Here is a 21,433-nt window from a genome sequence, read left to right as displayed (position 1 = left end):
CTGACAAGAGAATAGAAATAGACAGAAAGGTTCAAACTGGTTGAACGCTAAGAAACAAACTGTGCCAGCAGTGGGGAAGGCTGGGTGGGCATGTGTGACTGCACAGATGACCATTCGAAGGTCATCAGTTACAGGTAAGCAACCTGTTTATCTTCTTCGTGGTCTCTGTGCAGTCCCACACATGGGTGATTAACAAGCTGTATCTAGTAGTAGGATGGAGGGTGCTGGCATGAAATAACCCAACTCCAAAATATCATACCTGCAGGATACCTTTTTGAACAGGCTTTAATGAAAAACATAATGAAGAACTGCTTGGCCGAAAGAGGCATCTCGTCTGGCACGAACATCCAATACATAATGTGAGATGAATGTCGATGGGAAGGACCACACTGCAGCTGCACAAATGTCCTCTAAAGATGCCCCATGAAGGAGAGTTGACGAAGTGGCCACAGCCCTAGTGGAGTGAGCTTTCAGAGGATCAGGTAAGGGCTGTTTAGTGAGCTCATAGCATAGTGAGATTGCAGATGAATCCCACTTAGAGAGGTGTTGTGTTGAGATTTTTGTGCCCTCATTGGGTTTTCCGTAGGCCACAAAAAGATTGGGTACCTTCCAGAAAGGGCGAGTCCTAGACAGATAAAAAGCTAACGCTCTATGGACATCTAGGTTATGTAACACCTTTTGGCCTGCATCCTTAGGATCCTGAAAGAAGGAGGGTAGAACTAGACAAATAAAACGGTGATAGAACTTTAGGGAGAAAGGTAGGGACACAAAACCACCTTGTCTCTATGAAAAACGGTATAAGGTGAATCTGTACGGAAAGCGCAAATGTCACTAGCCCGCTTCCCCGAAGTTAGGGCTACCAACAATGCAGTCTTCCAGTTTGGTGTAGTGGTTAAGTGTGCGGACTCTTGTCTGGGAGAACCGGGTTTGATTCCCCACTCCTCCACTTGCACCTGCTAGCATGGCCTTGGGTCAGCCATAGCTCTGGCAAAGGTTGTCCTTGAAAGGGCAGCTGCTGTGAGAGCTCTCTCCAGCCCCACCCACCTCACAGGGTGTCTGTTGTGGGGGAAGAAGGTAAAGAAGATTATGAGCCGCTCTGAGACTCTTCGGAGTGGAGGGCGCGATATAAATCCAATATCATCTTCTTCTTCCAAGTAAGTAAGTGAAGAGAAATAGAGGCCATAGGCTCAAACGGAAGCTGCATAAGGCATGAGAGAACCAAGGACAAACTTCAGGAAGGAAGTTTCTAACTGGAGGATGTACACAAAGTAGTCCTTTCAAAAATGACTTGGTAATGGAATTTGAGAAAACAGTCTGCCCATTAATAGGATGATAGGCTGATATGGCAGACAGATGGACTTTAAGTGAGGAAAATCCTAGACCAGCGTCACGGAGAGTCAGAATATAAGTCAGTATGTCCGAAATCGATGCAGACTGGGGCGCAAAATGGTGTAGGGAGGCATAAATAGAGAAACGTTTCCATTTATAATGGTAGGAGCGGCAGGTAGACGGCTTCCTCACATTGATAATAACCTCTCGAACTGAAGGGGGAAGCATCAGAAGTGGATCTTCCAGGCTGTCAGTTTCAGCATGGCTGGATTGTGATGAAGCACTTTCCCGTTCTGTTGGGACAACAGATCCTTGGTCAGAGGGAACCGGTAATGGAGGTTGCGAGAGAGAACGAGTAGTCTGGTTGTTGGATTTCTTATACCTATATATGATGTTTCTATATGACTGTTCTTATTGAAGGGTCCCAAAATATTTCTCCAACAAAAAGCGGCTGGCCGATGGATGAACTTATCTGGGGAAAATACATTTTATACTTAGCAAATGGCCAGATATGTGTGGAGTCAATATCTTGGTATGTGACTGTATAGTTGCACAAAAATGTTGTAAACAACTTGGTCCCAGGACATCTGGTGTCCTCAACGCATGTCCTAATGAGGATCTGGGAAAACAAGTCTATTAATCTCATTTCGGAAAAGGACTTTGACAATGCCCTTATATGGGGCTCCAATGCATCCAGCGTGAAGAAATGTTGCAAAGCAGCCTGAATCCTATAGAATGTTATGGATTTTGTCTATACCCTGTTGGGGAAGAGATGAGATTGATAGGAGGCTGAAATGGTCTCCTGTAGAGGGGTTCCTGTAACAATCACCCCAATACTGTAGTGACACGGAGAAAGGAGGGGGGGGTGAGAGAGAGAGCCAAATGGGGAATCAGCCTGTCAGGAATTCAGGCATGGGACACAGAGGAGAGATTTTTATTAAATGGATTTGTTAGACTTTCTTAATAGGTTAGGGAACTATAATGAATCTGATGGTTAGGAAATCATGCAGGGCAAGTATATGGCTATATAGAATCTTTGTGGCCTTTATGTAGTTCTCTGCATATATACACACACACATAGCCTTTCCCTTTTTCTATATATATATAATATATTCACATATGGCAATATTCCCGGTCTCACGTGTGATTTCATTATGATATATTATGATATTATGCTTAATTATGATGTATGTGTATTAAGGTATTGATTAGAATGGGTGAGATAGGGTTCTCAGGCTTTCATGGGAAAAGTCTTTGTCCCAGATGGGTTCTCAGGCTTTCATGGGAAAGTCTCTGTCCCAGATGGGTTATCGGGCTTTCATGGAAAAGTCTCTGTCCCAGATGGGTTCTCAGGCTTTCATGGGAAAGTGTTTGTCCCAAGATGGGGGCTTCCCAGGCTTTCGTGGGAAGTTGTTGGTCCCAGATGGGGATTTTTGCCCTTTAGGGTTCAGCGGCCTATCTAGTACTAATTAGCATAAGTATTTGGCAACAATAGGTGGTTTCTTATGTAACAGGGGTTTGGGGGGCTTTCCAGCCAAAAGATGATGGAATCTGGCTTTTGGATTCTGATTGGATAGAAGAAAAGGGGTGCTTCTGGATTCTGATTGTATAGAAGTAAAGGGGTGCTTCCTGAATTCTGATTGGACAGAAAGGAAACAGGTGGATACTATGGAAAAGGTATAATTGGGCTTATCAAGGAGGGTGCGGTTGGTCAGTCAGTTAGCTAGTTAACATTGAGTTTAAGAGAAGCCTCTTGGGAAGCAAGACCCCTCCATACTTCTGCATGGACAACCACCTGAAGCCATAGGAGAGGTGAGGATGAAATGCTTTTTGCTATCTTTACAATGGCTTTGCTTTTACTAAATATAATAGGCTAAGGAACCTGAGCATAGGAAAGACTATAACCATGTAACTAAGAAGCTATGCAACCATGGGTAATGTAACCACACACACCCATGAGTCCATGTAATCATTTAATCATGTAATGCTGCAGTAACTAAGATTTAAATAAATTTCCAATATATATATATATATTTCAGAATCTGAAGTCTGGTGTCTTTGTCCCTGAGGGGTGGTCTTCCCAGAGTATCTGAATAAAGATCCCCTACAGCACTCTATACTTTATCTGTTAACATGGTGAAACATGGCTGTCAAGGCCACCATGGTGCTACCAGGATGTAGTCTGTTCGATCGTGAAGAATTTTCTGAAGGGTCCTGGTGATGAGGGGTATTGGCGGATAAATGTAATGCAGACCACCCGACCATTTAAGGAGAAAGGCATCTTGAAAACCTCTGCTGTAAAACTTTGCACACTTCACATTGGCTGGTGATGCAAAGATATCCACTAGAGGATATCTGAAACTCTGAAAGACAGGAAGGAGGTACTTGCGATTCAAAGACCATTCGTGGTTGTGGATCGACTGAGAGCGTCTGCCCAAACATTGTTGACATCAGGTAGATGGATGGCTGTGAGGAAGATACCGTTCTTGATACACCAGGCCCACAGGGAGATTGCTAGGTCACATATTCTGCCCCCCCTTTGCTTGTTGATGTAGAAGACTGTTGTGAGATTGTCGGACGTTACTTGAACATGCAATCCTCGAATCGATGGGAGGAAGGAGCATAGAGCCTGGTCTACTGCCAACAACTCCAAGCAGTTGATGTGGAGTGAGCTCTCCCTGGTCATCCAAGTGCCTTGGACAGTGAGATCTTCGAAGTGAGCTCCCCAACCCCGCTTCAAAGCGTCCGTCATCACTTTTGCTGTGGGAGAAGACAGTAGAAAAGGTTTGCCCGAGATCAGATTGGCATCCTCTGTCCATCACAGTAGGCAGTCTCTGACTTTGAGTGGAACATGCAGAGTCGACAGTTGGTGTTGACGATGTAGTCGAAAGGTATGTAAAAACCACATTTGAAGAGGCTGCATCTAGGTTGAACTGGAGAAAGTCTAGGTGGATGCTCATGCTCTGGAGCCAAACCAGGTGACTGATGCTTAAGTGGAGAACAATGTCTCATTGGAGACCATTTCATAGGACTCTGATGGTACTGGGATGGATTACCACAGTACCGAGGGTAGTACTGAAGATACCGTGACAAATAGTATTCTTCCGAGGATGGAGAGCGGGAGAAATAGTGGTGTCGGTGTTGATGGCCATGCGCTCTAGGAGATGGGAGACCTAGATGGAAACGGACTATCCGATTGCTAATGATCACGGTGGGATTGAGGGGAACCACGGTAACCAGCATCATATGAAGGAGAGTATCGAAACCAGGATAGAGATCGAGAACGAACACCGGTGATCCTATGTGTAGCCATGTCTCTGTAAGACGGAGGGTATTGGCACTGTGGAAAATGAGACCGACGGGGTTGAAAACCCCCGGAGACTTGCACTGATGACTCCCTATAACGCAGAGAGATTGCCACATCTCAAAATCTGTGGGTGTCAAGGATATTCAAATTGAAGGGTCGACCCTGAGATTGGAACAAGTCACTTGGTATGGGGCTGAGGGGGGTGGGGGAGGAAAAAAGGGAGGAAATCCAAAGTAGAAGAAAAACAAGGTTTTTTTGTTTTTTTAGAAAGATCCAAGAAGGAGGAGGAATGGAATGATACCAGTCGAAGACAAAGGGAAGGCCTGAGGGAACGACGAAAGATGGAGCTCAACGAGAAGAGGTGTTGATGAAGCGGCAGTAAAGAAGAAACTGAGTCGGCGGCTCGCTCCTCCCCCATCCAAGGCATACGAAGAGCATGTCTACTCCCCAGGACGGGCAAGGAATGTGCCGGAAAGAAACGCCTGAGGCGAGCTTTTGAATTCTCCGAGCTAGGGGTGGCTGAGCACAGTACCCATGTGTGGGACTGCACAGAGATCACGAAGAAGATCTGGTTAATGATCAATTAAGCTGATTTGAGCTGAAGTTCTAGAAAGTGGGACCTCTAGCTGTAGGACATCCTGCTGAATAAGAACAAATTTTGCCAAGTTAGATGGATTTTATGCAAGGAAAAGTTCCATAGGGAAAGTGTTTTTTTAAACTGAAGTAATACAATAAAAATCCCATTCATGAGAAAAGATTTTGATCATGTCCATACCGGTGATCCAATAGCCAATGTTAAAGTCCAAACAGAAACTGGGAAGCAAAAGCCAGAGAGTCTGATAATCAGAGTGCCCGAAGCAGGTCTGACACAGCAGGTCTGACACACCTGGTTCTCTTATCTGGGAGAACCAGGTTTGATTCCCCACTCTTCCACTTGCAGCTGCTGGAATGGCCTTGGGTCAGCCATAGCTCTCCTAGGAGTTGTCCTTGAAAGAGCCCTCTCAGCCCCACCCACCTCACGGTGTCTGTCATGGAGGGAGAAGATACAGGAGATTGTGAGCCGCTCTGAGTCTGATTCAGAGAGAAGGGCGGGGTCTAAATCTGCAGTCTTCTTCATCTATGTAGAGGCAGGCAATGTCCAACCACTTCTGTTTGCCTCTTGCCTTGAAAACTCTGGGGCCATTGTACATCGGCTGCAGCTTGACAGCACTTTCCACCACCAGAGGCTGGAAAAAAACGACAGAAAGGTGCCCCCACCTTTTTGGTAGTCTGCAGTCAGGATAGCCCTCATCGCTAGATGCAGGGCCGTGGGTGACTCTTTTGAGTAAGAAGGGGTACCTGATGGTGACCCGCAAGAGCCAAGGGCTTCCTTTCCTCCACCTCCTCTGCCAGTCTGAGAAGACAATACTGACTTTGATGGACCAAGGGTCTGATTCAGTATAAGGCAGCTTCATATGTTCATATATGTCAAACTGCTGAAGCATGAGCAAACCCAGAGAAACCCTTTCTCCTGTCCATCTGAAATCTTTATTTCTATGGTACATTTTAATATGCTTGCATGTAACCAGGAAATTATTCTATATTCTACAAAGTTATGTCATGTGGATGTACATACTCTGCCATTAATACATTACTGTATCTATCACTGTTAGAAGCCAGAAACCACTAAAGGAATATCTTCTGGGGGAAACAATGAACGTGAAGAAGGTGTAGCTATCACCAAAGGTTTGATTCTAAGTGGAATCTGCCAGGAGATTAGCCACATCACAGTACTGAACCAGATAAAGTGGTCCTATGACAGTTACAGCCTAGAACTGTTACAGAGGTCATCTTCAGACAGTTATCTGACCCAGCAATGTTGGGGGGGGGGCTTTCTGACCAGGGAAAGGGCAGGTATGTCTTCTCCAAAAGGGCAGGTATGTCTTCTCATAGTTTTTGGATGAGTATATGTCAATTTTTGCCAAAATGTTCTTGGAAAGACTGTCAGCAAATTGGTCAAAATTCAAGATGGGTTGCAGCAACCTGATTGGGTTAGAAGAATCAGCAGCTAAATTGAATAAAGTATAAAAATGAGAGGTCTTCAGCAGGGAATCAGTGACAGGGGATACAAGCCTCTCTTCCTCATTCTCTTTTTCAGGTGACCAGAAGCACCAGCCTTGTTGAAGTGAAAAAGGCCCTTTTCACCTTGACCATTTTTGTGTGCATTTTGCTGACCTCTTCTGGTAGACTGATGAGATTACTGTTTTTTGCCTGCCATTAGTTTTTTTATGCTAGATTCCTGTTTTAATCTAGGTTAGGTCAATCTAGGTTACATTATATCCTTTTGGAATTTTGGAGTGCATTTTCAAGGAATTGAAGGAAGTTAAAATTCTTGTTAAAGAAGGTAAAGTTCTTGTTTATTTATTTAATTCCATTTATATCCCACTCTCCCCGCTGAAGCTTACGTACAAAAAGAATAAAATTATGGGATTTTATGGGTGCCTAAACTCCCTTTCCTGGAAGGGCTAATCCCTGCATAAGATTTAAAAGATCCCTCATGCAACATAAGTTTATCTGGAAATCACAAAAGTTAATATTCTCTGGCCAGTTTTTATATACTTTAAAAGGACAGTAATTTAATTACACATGGTGGCTACAAAATTTCAAACAGCCAGTTAGCATCTTCAAGGGAATCTAGCTGAAATGATGCAAGCAAACACAATGAGTGATTTCCTCTAACCTCTCCAGTCTTTAATGTGGCATCCAACGTGGATCAAATCCAGACAACTCAGGGATGGGGAAATGGAGGAATAGGAAAGAAATGAAAGTTTTTTCCATCTCACCTGCTGATCTTGCATTAAAGTTTGACAAATATTAACACTGAATTCAAGCTGTTTCTTCAGTTGGTCAGTCTGTTCTTGCCACTGTTCTTTCTCTTCCACGTATGAAAGTTCAGACATCCAGCGGTGGTTTTCTTGCCGCCGCATGCTGATGTTCTGTTGCTGCCTTGCTTTAGCCAGAGGACGGTAATTTCCATCTGCTGAAAGAGGACGAGGATTCTTCCAGCTAGAAATAAAGAATGCTATGTCAAAGACTTTAGATGTTAAAAAAATCTGTGTTCAGTACAAAAATGCTTCACAGAGATTTTGATCTTTAGTATCGCTCAGAAAGTAAAAGTTTGGGTACAGAGCAAATAACAGGTCAAGATCATCTGGATTTTCCCCCACCCACCCCTTCTCCAGTCCTGGGAAAAATAATCTTTTCTTTTTCATTTAGTTTCAAGCCTCCTTTAGTCTACCTTGTTGGCCTCACCCCACCCATTCATGAGTGGCACATGCTGTGCAATGTCTACATATGCAATATTGGAGCATTTATATTTTAATACAGGTATTCAGCACTTTTGTCGAAGCCCTAATGTTACTGTGATTGCCTGAAAACCAATTACTCCTCTCAATACAGCTCCTGGATTTCATCACATTCCATGTATCACTGGTTCTTCCAGTCTTGTCTAGGGGCCTTAAATTATTAAACAGCCCCCTGGTTAGTGCTTGTATACCATCCCTTTGACCTGGGAATGAAACCTAAGACAGCACCTCCTTTTTTTGACAGGACTGAGGCAGCAAAATGAAGGCTTCTCCTTTATCCCCAAGTGTGAATTCCATATGGATTGGGAAGAAGAACTGCAGATTTATACCCCGCCCTTCTCTCTGAATCAGAGACTCAGAGCGGTTTACAATCTCCTATGTCTTCTCCCCCCACAACAGACACCCTGTGAGGTGGGTGGAGCTGAGAGGGCTCTCACAGCAGCTGCCCTTTCAAGGACAGCTCCTGTGATAGCTATGGCTAACCCACGGCCATTCCAGCAGGTGCAAGTGGAGGAGTGGGGAATCAAACCCGGTTCTCCCAGATAAGAGTTCACACACTTAACCACTACACCAAACTGGGAAGTGAGTCTCAATCACAGACCCATGTCTAGGACACATGTGCATGCCTTCCCAACCACACTTTGGTAACAGGTTTAAGCAGCTGGGCAACAACAAAATTCAGCTTACTGCATAAAAGCAAAGAAAAGCAAAGTTGATGCATAATAATAATAACAACATAATATTTTATTTATATCCCGCCCTCCCCACCAAAGCAGGCTCAGGGCGGTTAACAACATCGATCCATACAATAAATTATACAACAGGTTTTAAAATCACATTCACTTAAAAACATTCCAATTAAAATTAACATTCCTACAGTGCTACTCTGTTAGGTGTAAATACTATGGCGGAATCACTTAAGGCGAATTATCAGTCGTTCAGTTAGGTAAAGGCCATCCCAAAAAGGAAGGTCTTGCAGGCCTTGCGGAATTGTTCGAGGCTCCGCAGGGCCCACACTTCTTCCAGGAGCTGGTTCCATAGGTGCGGAGCTGCAATGGAGAAGGCTCATGTACAGGTGTTCTTTAATTTTGCCTCCTTCGGCCCAGGGATAGACAGCTGGTTCTTCCCAGCTGACCTCAGTGCTCTCTGGGGTTCATATGGGGAGAGATGGTCCTTCAGGTAGGCAGGTCCTCAACCATATAGGGTTTTAAAGGTAATAACCAGCACTTTGTAACGAACCTGGTATATAACTGGCAGCCAGTGCAGTCCGCGCAGCCCTGGCTGTATGTGCTCCCATTTCGGGAGCCCTAATAACAGCCTAGCCGCCGCATTCTGCACCAGCTGCAGCTTCCGGGTTCGGCACAGAGGCAGCCCCATGTAGAGGACATTACAGTAATCCAATCTTGAGGTGACTGTTGCATCAATCACTGTTGCTAGCCAGAACTGCATGCACCTTTAAATTTCAAAGGTTACAGCCATTAAAAACACAGTACAGTACAAAATACATTAGTGCAAACAATTTAATGACTGGCAAAAGGGAATACTGCCTAATTAAAGTAAGAGCAATTTATTTCAACTTCAATATTAAAGGCTGCCTATGATAAGAATATGCAACTAACCTGTCCTTATCCTTTGCAAAATATGCACTCTGATCTACATTGGGACACATGGAAAACTCATTGGAACTAGATTCTTGCTCTTCTTCCTCCTCTGCTTGACCAAGTGCATCAGAAAGATAGGCATCTTCATCTCCTTCATCTTCATCTAGAGCACACTGAGTGGACCCTCCCCATGTTGCCATTGTTCTAGTATCACACAAAAAAAGAAGTAATTCTGCTGCTAAAGCATAGCAAAATGAAATCACACCAGTAATTTTATACCACATACAGTCATTAACATGTACTTCCAACAGTTTTGAAATATGTTTCCTTACATCTGTTCCCTTTCTTTTAGGAGTTCTGCAAAACCAAAGTGGTACTGAAGAAGCATCATGTAGTCCAGTTTTCCATTCATAACGTTCTAGGAGGACTTTGCAAACAGGACACATTTTCACGCTTCACAACCTAACAGTGTACTGTCTATCCAAACAGTCAGTAGCGGATAGCAGCAGATCCAGCTACATAACCATCAGCCTGGATACTCAGCACACATAATGACTACACAAAACTCACTGAAGTTTTCTGAGATTAAAGATACCTGAATAAAAGCTTCTTCCAAGTATATGAGACTACCCATAGTCATTGACTGAGTTCTGATGGATGGTATACTATAAACTGTTCATTTATATTAGCTTCTTAAGTACTGGCACAACTGATTGGTGCATTCTCAATGAAACGCAAAACACAAAAGGGCCAACAATGTCATGGCAGTAATCAGCTCAGGAGCTGACCCACTGTAATGAAGAAAGCGATGCTGACTCCATATAGAACATCCCAATCACTAGTGTGTGCGTATGCACACATACAGGCACACAAGGTATTTCTAAAATGTTCCCTTTTTCAACAGATTTCTATCATTAACTTAATGTTTATAGTAGTTATGAAGCACGAACACCTAGTCTCTCACTTTTCTGTTCTGCTTTGCTGAGGAGTGCGCTGAGCTTCGGATCCATCACTTCTAATGGATTCAGCACCACCCAGTGTGGTAACAACAAGATCTCTTCTTCTCTGCTGTTCAGCCATTAAAGCTTCGAGCTGCTTTCTTCTTTGCCGCAATTCCTCTCTTAGAATCTCATGTCTGCGCATCTCAGTCCAAAGCTGTTTAAAATGAAAGGTTGAGAGATAATATTTTAATGAACTGGAAGAACACTGTCGTAACTGCAAGTTTTCATTTTCAATTTTTTCCATATGGGATAGTCTTGACAAGTGGAAAAGATGCCTCCTCTTGGCAATAATCAGGGTCCTCACTAAAATAAGGGGAGTGGCTTACCTATAGCCAATGAGGCAGGGTTTGAAAAAGAACCCACCCCTCTTAAGGCTATGAAATCAAAGGAAAATGTAAACAGCTGAAATAATCCCTAACCATAGAACATAATCTTCAACAAGAAAGTCATTCTTCCACACACTCTCATGTTCTAAGTCTGCTATCTACGGTAAATGTGCTGGCTCTCTCATCTAGAAGGCAGAACAGCAAACTTTTTCTTACACTGATATGGATCTCTCTCTCTCTTTCTCTTTAAAAACAGGAGTGGGTAGATTTTCCCTGATATGGGAAGAGGGTTTGAAAGCCCATGCCCTCACAAGATCTTGTCCTGTTTTTCATCTGACTAGGACATCATTAACTCAAGAGACTCACACGGTTAAAGACTCTCAGCTCAGAATGGAACACTGTAGGAGCTAACCATGGAATTGAGGAACTTGAGAGATAAGCAAGGACCTGGAGGATTACACTTTGTTCAAATTTAGCACTGCCCATGCTGCAGCACAAAGTGATCCTGAGAACCAATAAGTCAGATTTCAACTGAGGAGTCTTACAGGACTTGAGAAGCCGCACTCTCTTAGTGCAGTGGAAGCCCTAATCCTGCTGGACTCAAAAGTCAAGGTTTTTCCCCCTTAGCAGGACATAGTAACTGGTACTCTGATCTATACTGATGTGGCAGCCTTGGGGCTTCCCTCTGAGGGTCCTCCTATGCCCACAGCCTCTGGCATGGTATGACTGCAGAAGGAACCACCTCCTACACAATTGGTTCCACTCTATTTAGACAGTGGGCCAAGGCAGGTCCCAACAGAGCCTCAAATAGAGGAAATTTTCTTGATGGGAAGGCAATTGCAAAACCAACCCCACTGCCCTGGTGTTAAGACTGCTGTAGCAGAAGAAACACAAGAACTGTGCTGCCAGCTAACCAGGCAGAATAAGTTGGAAAAGCACCTCCTCAAAAGGCTCATACCTGAAACTGCTAGAAAACATAAATCAGTATGTGTTATTTCAAGTTCTTACATATAATTAAGGATTTTTATTTTCATTCATATACACTCACAACTACACATCTGGATGCTAGAGACCAGTATGGAAGGCATGCTACCATTCAGACAGTCATAGACTGTGCTGTAGGAGAATTAAAAAGCAAAGGAAATGACTAGATGGGATAAGGGAGGGGTAGACATATACCCGACTCCAAAAAAATTTACCAGCTCAAAATGGTAAACTCAAAATTAATGATGAGTTGCTCAAATTCCTGTACTCTACAACCACATATCAGCACTTTATTAGTGCTACTTTGTCCCACCCTCTAAGGATTCCATCCTTGTAAGTCTAAATTCCTTATCATGTACCCATTATTTTGCTTCCCTACAACTACACAACTAGCCCAGAGCTCCAGTTTTTACCCAGATTTAATTTTTCAAATGTCAACATTTTGACATGGATGTTTTATTAAAAATATAGGCAAATTTACCAGCCATTTACAATGGTAAAGACAAAAATAAATAATGAAAATAAATCCAAATTGTGAAAGAAAACTTAATGTTGTCATTAACACATAATACCTCACTGTCAGCCACAGCTGCTTCTTCCACAGCCTTGCTTGCTGTGCTGGTTTCATTAACAACTGGTGTCGAAGCATTACCCAGACCATTATCCAGGCTAGATGACAACTAAAAGTTTAAAAAAATCATGATGAAATTAAACATAATTCTAGCAAAATAAATATTCTAACATGAGCATTTCTACTGCTCATGATATTTTCAAAACTTACCTCTGCAGCTGCAAGGACTGGTTACAAGCAGACACTTATTAATGTCATATAAAAAAGAATGTGTGCTTGCATGATCAACATTCCAATGAGAAACCACAATTCACAGAAAACAGCCACTGGGGCTGTCTCTTTCCTTCTTACAACATAGCCTAATGCAATCTACCTACCTGAAGATCTGGACAAGCTTTTTGCAACACCTGGATTTTTTCCTGAACCTTTATCAGCTTCTGCCTCTCTTCTTGAAGATGTTTAAGTTCTCTCTGTTGCTGCTGAAGTTTGGCTTCATAGAATCTTTCCCTACAACAAAATCACTCATATTAACATCTTCCTGAACAAGAATTTTACAACAAATCATGCTGAGAAAGAAATGGGAAGCCTCCAAATCTAGATAAATCTGGAATGGGAACCATTAAAATATAAAACACAACAGAATGAGAGTTTAATCTTCTATAATCTATTTTATTTTCAAAGTCTCTAGGCTTTATAATGCTCCTTACTCTCACGGACACCCACCCACGAGCAATAGCTTGCTAGTGGCCTTCACCACCACCACCACCTTTTGGACTCTGAAACAGAATTGGAGGAAATGAACAGGTTGGAACCCATCCCTTAAATCCAGCAGGTGAGTCTGTGTTATCAAAAATTTTAAAACAAGTGAAAGAGGCCATACCTTGCTTTTTCATTCAGTACCACACCTTTCTGTGACTTGTTTGTGTTGACTCGAATGTTGTTTGGTTGCTGCTTTTCTTTTTCCTCTTCAGCCAGAAGGAATTCACCCATGTTATCCCTCACTGCAGCTTCTGGCTCAACATCATCATCCTAGAAAAGCAAGTGTCTTCAAAGCTATGGTACCAAAGCCACAGCCAAGCTCACGCCTCCTTATTTTTTGCAAGTGTTAAAAAAATCTATATATGTTTCTCAAGAGTGAGCAGATCTCTGAATATTTAAATCTGTGGATAGGGCCCACACTAAGAGAAAACAAAATTTTCTGCAAATGTGCGGCACTTCACAGGTTTGCAGAAAAATCAGAAAAGCATTAAAAAAAATCACAAAGTGTTTAAATCCCCCCTCCCAGAAAAGAGCGTTGCCTGGGCAATCTTTGCAGGAAAGGTGGGCTTGCTAGCAAAGGGGCCAGTAGGCACAGCAGCAATAGCTCAGCTATCTTGGGGAGGGAGGTGGGGTTGCTGGAGAAGAGGATGGCATTCTAGACGACATTAGCTCAGTGGATCTTTAGGGGAGGCTGGCTTGCTGATGAAGAGACGAGCAGCTTTTGCAACAAGTATCTCAGCAATCTCTTTTTTTTTTAGAAGGGGGGGTGCGCACCAGCAAAGAGGCCAGTAGCCACAGTTGGGCCAGCAGCAGCGGAAGGCCACCTGGCTTCAGTGGCAGCCTGGGGAACTGGAGGGGGTCTTGCTTGCTGGCAAGGAGGCCAGCAGCCATGGAGGGCCAGCTGGTTTTATCAGCACAGCCTGCAAGTTGTACTGCACCTGGCAAAAAAAGTGGGGGAAATGTAATCCCCCACACACAAGTTTTGCAGGCCTACATTTGTATACCGTAATATGGAGAAGTATTTTGTCTTACAGATGAAACCAGGTCTGAACAAATCACAGTTTACCCAATGCACTAAAAGACCCCTCAAATTTGGGGTTTTTAAAAATTAAAGTGGCCATAATGGAATAGATACAAAGTTCTGTAAGAAAGAAAACATACCTTTACCATAGCAACAAGATTTTGAAGCTGTCTAATTTTCTGCTTTGCTGCTATCAGTCTGTTGATCTTCTGCTCAAACTCCACGTCTACTGGAGCATCGTCAGCCACACTGCTTCTGCAACTGGATAAGGAAGCTTCGCTGGCTCTATCAGCTTCGCCATCCTCCTCACCTTGTGGTATATCTGCATCTTCATCATCTTCTCTATTATAATGACAGTCTGAAAGAAAAGCAAAGTCACTGAAATTAACTGATGATGGGAGCACAGATTCTCCAAAGCTTGTATCCTGGAAACTCTGCTGGTCTGTAAGGTGTTACTTGCTTTTCTACTTCAAACCAACACAGCTACCCACCTGAAATTAACTGCTAGTGATTCTAACACAAAGCTGTACTTTTCATGAAGACTTGTGCATGATCTTAAGCACCTTGATCTGGAATTAATCCCCATTAATTTCATATAACAGTACTAAAGTTTCGGTCTCATGTTAGGATTATGCCAAGACTCCCTGGAATATTAAGACATCTATTTTTTAGTCTTCAAAGCATAAAACAAAAAGAAAGCCAAATGACTTGAATACTCTCAAATAATCACTGCAACCAGAGGGACCTCTCTTTTTTTTGCCTATACAAACACAGTGAGGTTATTTTGAGACATACCTAAGGTTGAGGGCATGTTCAGCGTTCTTACATTAGCAGACCGGTTGTTTATTTCACAAGCTGTATTAAGATGCCTTCCATTTAGGTTATTTGTCCCACACTGCAAATTGCTATTGCAATTTATTTCTCCCCAGCTACTGGTGCCCTGAGGATTTCTAAGAGGAAAAAATGGTGTATAATGTATCCCTTCCCAAACAAAAACAAAAACTCAAATATACAAGAAAGTAATTAAAAACACAAAATAACTTATCTAAAATCTTATACTAGAACATTTTTTGGCTCATTATCTTTGTTTTGATAACTAGAAAGCTCAAACTGTTTATGTAGTGGATTGTATCACAGCAAGCAAGAGATGATTCAGAATATCAGTTCCCCTTTAAAAATATCACATTTGTAACAACGTTCATGTGCAACACTACCTACTATTCTTTTTCTTGCATTTACTTACATTTAATGCGCTCCACTGACAATGTTATACAAATGAACTCTTCACACTAATATCAGGCAAGAAGCTGGTATCAACATTTTAAAATGCTTACATTTTATTATTTGTTAATTACAAAAAATACCCTACTAAATAAAGTCAGAGTCCAGTGGCGCCGTTAAGACCAACCAAGTTTTATTCAAGGTATGAGCTTCTGTGTGCACACTTCTTCAGATAAAATGAGATGGAAGCAAACCATTCAAACTTATAGACAGGAATGGTTTTCTTCTCTCATTTTATCTAAAGAAGTGTGCTTGCACATGAAAGCTCATATCCAGGATAAAACTTTGTTAGTCTTAAAGGTGCCACTGGACTCTGACTTTATTCTATTTCTTCAGACCAACATGGCTACCCACCTGGAGCTAAAAACAATGAAGTCCCATCAAACCCATCCCAGAAAAAAATGTAAGTACAGCTTCTACTGCTAACTGGGTCAACTAGCTAGATTGGTCAACAATAAGAATTCATACAGTTCTTAAGAATCCACTCCCCACTTTGCACGTTATGGCAGAAGAGAAAAACACCAATGTGCAAGCACCCAGCGGCTCCACTTCTCATAGTATCAGATCAGGCTTCATGCGTTTCAGACAAGATCAAATGTTACGGAACAAATGGTGACCAGTCAAATAACAGCCATCTATTTTGATAATGTAAATCTAGAATTTGTTAGTATTATGTTGATATTATTTTATTAGGCAACAATGAAAACCAACCTAATATTAGTGACTGGCTGTGGATTCTCGTGCTCTGAATCACACTCTGAATCCTCAGTTTCTTCTTCCTCTTTAGTGTTTTCATTTACTGCATCAGTCATCATATCAGAAGTCTGTTCACAATAGCGGACTAATTCATGCAATTCATTCAGTCTTTTCCGAACTTCATTTAACTTCCTACAAGAAAGTAGATCCAAGTGACAGCCTGCTCATTTGATTTCAACAAAGAAATTCTTGGTTTAGGATATTCATAGTTGGCATTTTCTGAGGTGCCGGGGAGGGGGAAATTGACTAATTTTGTACAAACCCATGGAAATCACCAGGTTTTTTTTAAAAAATAAGCACTACAGAGAAAGAAACATAGTAATGAAAATCTATAAATTATATTTTTAAATTTAAAAATAGTTTTGCAGAACATCTGAAGAGGCCTTTGCAAAGAAGGAAAACTGGGGGGAGACCAGAACTTGATTTCATTTACACACACATCAGTAGATTTGCCAGTTTAAGGGATTTATGACATATTGTACCAGACATTTGAGCTGTTCCTTTGTAATCCAGCTAATAACAACAAAATCAGATTTACACAGCATTTCAAGTTGTCAAGTGCTTCATGTACATTATCTTGTAAAAAATTCTACAACTGCCCCTGTCAGATCAATATTACACTTCTATTATGAAGTAAGGAGCAGAAGCCAAGGAAGCATGGCTTCCTCAGGCCTTCTAGTTCCTAATAGCCCTGAGATTTAAACTTATCACAATCTTCTTGTCACTTCATCACACCACCTCCTTGTTCTGCACCCTAATTTCCTGACAGTTCCATCATAGGGTAGAATCAGGTAGTATGGTCCTGCCAAGTGGTCATGTGAATTTTATTTGTACATGTTAGAGAGCTGCAGTTGAAAAATTCAGCTAGAATGTTCATGCTAACTGTTTGGGAAAAATCAGCATAAGTATCCAAGCCTTCTTTTTATTCAGCAATCATAGGCAAAAAAGCACATACAATGGGGTGGATCAATCCATTGTCCAGTGAGTGTACTTCTGACAGAAAAGCCACTTGAGTTGAAGGAAGGTTTCAAACTTGGCTCAGTGGGTGGTAGAATAGGAGGAAGAGCCACCCCAACATGCACTGCCAGAACAGCTTTAAATAAAATAGGAACAATTAAAACCCAAGCAGGATGAACTATTTTGTCCTGTGTGGTAAGCAGTTCTAGCTGGCTTGGCACCACGGGTGTGGTCTAATATGCAAATGAGTTCCTCATGGGCTTTTTCTACAAAAGCACTGTGTGAAACAATGGTAATGTCAGGGGAGTGGCCTAATATGCAAATGAGTTCCTGCTGGGGCTTTCCCCCTATTTAAAAAGCCCTAGTGGTAAGCAATGATCTCCCTAAGCTGCGGAGTCTTGCGAGCAAAAATTCTACTTTGTGAGCTACTGGCATTAAAGTTGTGAGTGAGCGATTTGGCTACTGCATCAATTAGTTTGCTCTGGGGCCATCCTTCCTGAGCTAAGACAAAAATGTGAGCCAGAGGCTAAAAAACTGTGAGCTAGCACATACTAACTCAGCTTAGAGGAAACACTGGTGGTAAGCACAAGTCTCTGATAAAATGCCACTGCTTGCTGGCCGATAAAGCTAGCCCATATGACAATTATATAAAATCAGAATCTAAAAATATTACTGTAGCTTCTCTGTTGGGTTTAGGTGTTCATCATCGTCGCTCTCGTTCTGAGAGGTTACGGAATCCCGGTGATACACAACAGATGCTGGTAAACTGGGAGGTTCCTCATTGACAGCTGCCACTTCAGAAGCTGCTGTCATGGGATTTCTTTGATCTGCACTCCTCTGAGGTGAGCTGGAGGCAGGTAACACTGTAAACCAGAAGATGTACTCAGAGTTTCATCTTGTTTTAGGCAAAAATTAATGAGTCAAGGATTGCCTTTGTAATTATACATTGTAGACCATTTACTAAATAATTATCTGATGAAACTCAACAATAGCAAATCATACTAAAAAGAACATTTGCTAACCACAAGCAGAGTACAGAACAAGACATGCACATTTCCACCTTGACATGCACATTTCCTAAATGCAAAGTGGCCTCAAGAAACAAGAATCACCTCCAGGTAACAAGAACCAACTTGCATTTTCTGGGCAAAGAAAACCAAGCTTCCCTCATGTACCCTCACTCTACAAAGAGACTTCAGTTAGATCCTTAGATCCTTACCAGTCTGGCTTCCGCCCAGGCCATGGGACGGAGAAAGTGCTGGTCACCTTGGTGGATGATCTCCAGCAGCATCTGGATCGAGGCGGCGTGGCAGTGCTGATGTTATTAGACCTGTCGGCTGCATTTGACATGGTCGATCATCAGTTACGGACCCGTCGGCTCGCCGACACCGGGATTAGGGGGTTGGCCTTACAGTGACTTTCCTCCTTCCTTGATGGACGGGGACAAAGGTTGGGAATTGGGAGAGAGCTGTCCCAGAGGCACTCACTAGATTGTGGGGTGCCACAGGGAGCAATTCTCTCTCCAATGTTATTTAACATCTACATGCGCCCCCTTGCCCAGATTGCCCGGAGGTATGGGCTGGGGTGTCATCAATATGACACCCAGCTCTATCTACTAATAGACAGCCGGCTTGACTGCGTCCCAAAAAATCTGGACCTGGTGCTGTAAGCCGTGGCAGGTTGGCTCAGGCTGAGTGGGTTGAAGCTGAATCCAATGAAGACGGAGGTCCTTTGCTTGGGTCGTGGCTCTCTGGGAAGGGAAATTCCTCTCCCGGTTTTTGACGGTGTGTCGCTGAAAGCGGCACACCGGGTCAAGAGCTTGGGGGTTCTACTGGAGCCCTCATTGTCAATGGAGGCCCACATAGCAGCCACTGCCAAGTCTGCGTTTTTTCATCTTAGACGGCCGAGGCAGTTGGCCCCCTTCCTCGAGCGCCAGGACCTAGCAACAGTGATCCATGCAACGGTCACCTCAAGACTGGATTACTGTAATGCTTTCTACATGGGGCTGCCTTTGTGCTGAACCCGGAAGCTGCAGCTGGTGCAGAACGCAGCGGCTAGGCTATTGTTAGGGCTCCCGAAGTGGGAGCACATACAGCCAGGGCTGCGTGGGCTGCACTGGCTGCCGGTTGCATACCGGGTTTGGTACAAAGTGCTGGTTATTACCTTTAAAGCCCTATATGGTCGAGGGCCTGCCTACCTGAGGGACCGTCTCTCCCCATATGAATCCCAGAGAGCACTGAGGTCAACGGGAACGAACCAGCTGAATATCCCTGGGCCGAGGGAGGCCAAATTGAAGAACACAAGGGAACGGGCCTTCTCTATCGCAGCTCCACACCTGTGGGATCAACTTCCAGACGAAGTGCAAGCCCTGCGAAGTCTTGACCAATTCCGCAGGGCCTGCAAGACTACTTTTTTTAAGATGGCCTTTGCTGAATGCTGAGCAAATGATAGATTCGCTGCTGTGGTATTCCGCCATCAATTTATTAAAAACCTGTAATTTAGCACCATAACTATTAATTTTAATTGGACTGTCGATTTAAATGATGGTTTTATAATGTAGTATTTGTTGAATTATATGATTTTATTGTATTGTATTGAACTAATATGTTGTGAGCCGCCCTGAGCCTGCTTCGGCAGGGAGGGCAGGATATAAATAAAAAGTATTATTAGTTATACCAATGGAGGAGCCAAGTCACACATTATCAGAGAAAATGTGTTACCAGAAGTGCTCAAAAAGCACATGGAAAAATGTAATCATCCCCTTCCTCGTCTCCTTTTGCTGTAAACCTCTGTGCAACTTTTAGATATGTGGTGTGTATATACAGTTCCACACAAGGTTCAACCTCTTCCCACTCTCCCTGCTCACTTCTGCAAAGGAAGTGATTTCTGCCCACTCATGCTCTTCACAGAACATTAAATGCACTTTTTTGGCTTCTATATCTGTACAAAACATCTTCTAAGACTAGTAGTCAAACGTTGCACCACAGATACCTAATGTAGTAACTGTTTTTCAGTTCCTTTTACTATGTAAATGGTTTCTGAATATTGTAAATGCTTTTTATTGTTATGTTTTTGTGATTTTATTGTGGTTTTATCATTTTGTTGTACTCCGCTCTGAGCCCCTACGGGGAATGGGGCGGACTATAAATAAACAAATAATAATAATGATGATGACGATGATAATGTTCTGGAAATGTAGAAGAAAGGAGTGTTGTGGAACATAAGGAGAAGCATGCAACCGCAATCTTATTTTCATTTAGACAGCTGGATTACCTGATATCGTTTGTGGAATTAGCTAATGGAGTTCTGGTCATTTGTGTAAAAAAGGAGAATGAAGACAGGACTGTAGCTGCTACTTCAACAGTATACATCAGAGTACCAAGCTATTTACAGTATCCTCACAACATCCCAACAAAGTGGTTTAGGTAGAATGTTTTCTGAGATACTATGTTCCTGATTTCTAAAGAAGCAGGTAGGAAAAGGCAGAGAGCTCAAAATAATCATAATGAGAGAAGGACTAGATACTGGCCCAACTTATATCTAGCAGTGCATGTTTCTAAAAGATTTACTTTGGGCAGTTTAGCCCTTCCCTACTTGCTTCTTTAGAATGCCAGCGGGAGAAAATAAGGTCTGGAAAAAAACCAAGAGCAAACAACTTACCCAAATCTACCTTATGCATGGCCAGGGATATGGACACAAAAATGAAACATCCGAATTAAAATGTACTTAGAAAATGCAAAACTGATAGGACTTCTATTTACTTCGATCAACAGAAATCCCAGATATTGCAAGTTTTAATTTATAAAAGTTCCAAAACAGAATTCACAACCCAACATCACAAGCTACTCACATGATGAATTGTTAAGATGCTGATCACGAAGTGTATGTAGTTCTCCTAGTAATTTGTCCATTTTTTGCTTTGCTATCATCTTACTAAAGAGTTGTGCCTTCTCTTCAGACAAATGCCCAGACAGGGAAGAATTTCTGCTTTGAGAAACCTCCCTAGTAAGAGAGAGACTTTCCGCTTGCCTTCTGTTATCTGGCACAGGCTGACCCTGAAAGTAAAGATACATACATTTTATTTCTGGTGGCAAACACTAGAATAGTTAATCAGCTGTTGCTTTAAAAAATCAAGGTCAAATGTTAAGGGTTTCATGTAATAAAAAAACACAAGAAAATATTTGACCCCACTCAAA

At 42.5% G+C, this 21,433-nt stretch overlaps 1 protein-coding gene across 1 annotated transcript in view; it reads right to left on the bottom strand.

Annotated features, from left to right (window-relative positions):
- Positions 1 to 21,433, bottom strand: part of PCM1 (pericentriolar material 1) — an 83,936-nt gene that overhangs the window by 42,292 nt on the left and 20,211 nt on the right. The window contains exons 10-20 of the mRNA XM_060246420.1: positions 21,088 to 21,292; positions 17,911 to 18,100; positions 16,236 to 16,412; positions 15,039 to 15,193; positions 14,384 to 14,601; positions 13,344 to 13,492; positions 12,841 to 12,970; positions 12,465 to 12,572; positions 10,546 to 10,736; positions 9,600 to 9,785; positions 7,459 to 7,681 (exon numbers count right to left, since the gene is read on the bottom strand). Coding sequence (XP_060102403.1) covers positions 7,459 to 7,681; positions 9,600 to 9,785; positions 10,546 to 10,736; positions 12,465 to 12,572; positions 12,841 to 12,970; positions 13,344 to 13,492; positions 14,384 to 14,601; positions 15,039 to 15,193; positions 16,236 to 16,412; positions 17,911 to 18,100; positions 21,088 to 21,292 — 1,932 coding nt within the window. The remainder of the gene's footprint in view (positions 1 to 7,458; positions 7,682 to 9,599; positions 9,786 to 10,545; positions 10,737 to 12,464; positions 12,573 to 12,840; positions 12,971 to 13,343; positions 13,493 to 14,383; positions 14,602 to 15,038; positions 15,194 to 16,235; positions 16,413 to 17,910; positions 18,101 to 21,087; positions 21,293 to 21,433) is intronic.

Source organism: Heteronotia binoei, chromosome 9, assembly GCF_032191835.1.
Source record: "Heteronotia binoei isolate CCM8104 ecotype False Entrance Well chromosome 9, APGP_CSIRO_Hbin_v1, whole genome shotgun sequence".
In the NCBI taxonomy this organism is placed as follows: domain Eukaryota; kingdom Metazoa; phylum Chordata; class Lepidosauria; order Squamata; family Gekkonidae; genus Heteronotia; species Heteronotia binoei.
Note: the sequence above shows the minus strand (reverse complement) of the source record. Positions and strands in the feature narration are given on the sequence as shown.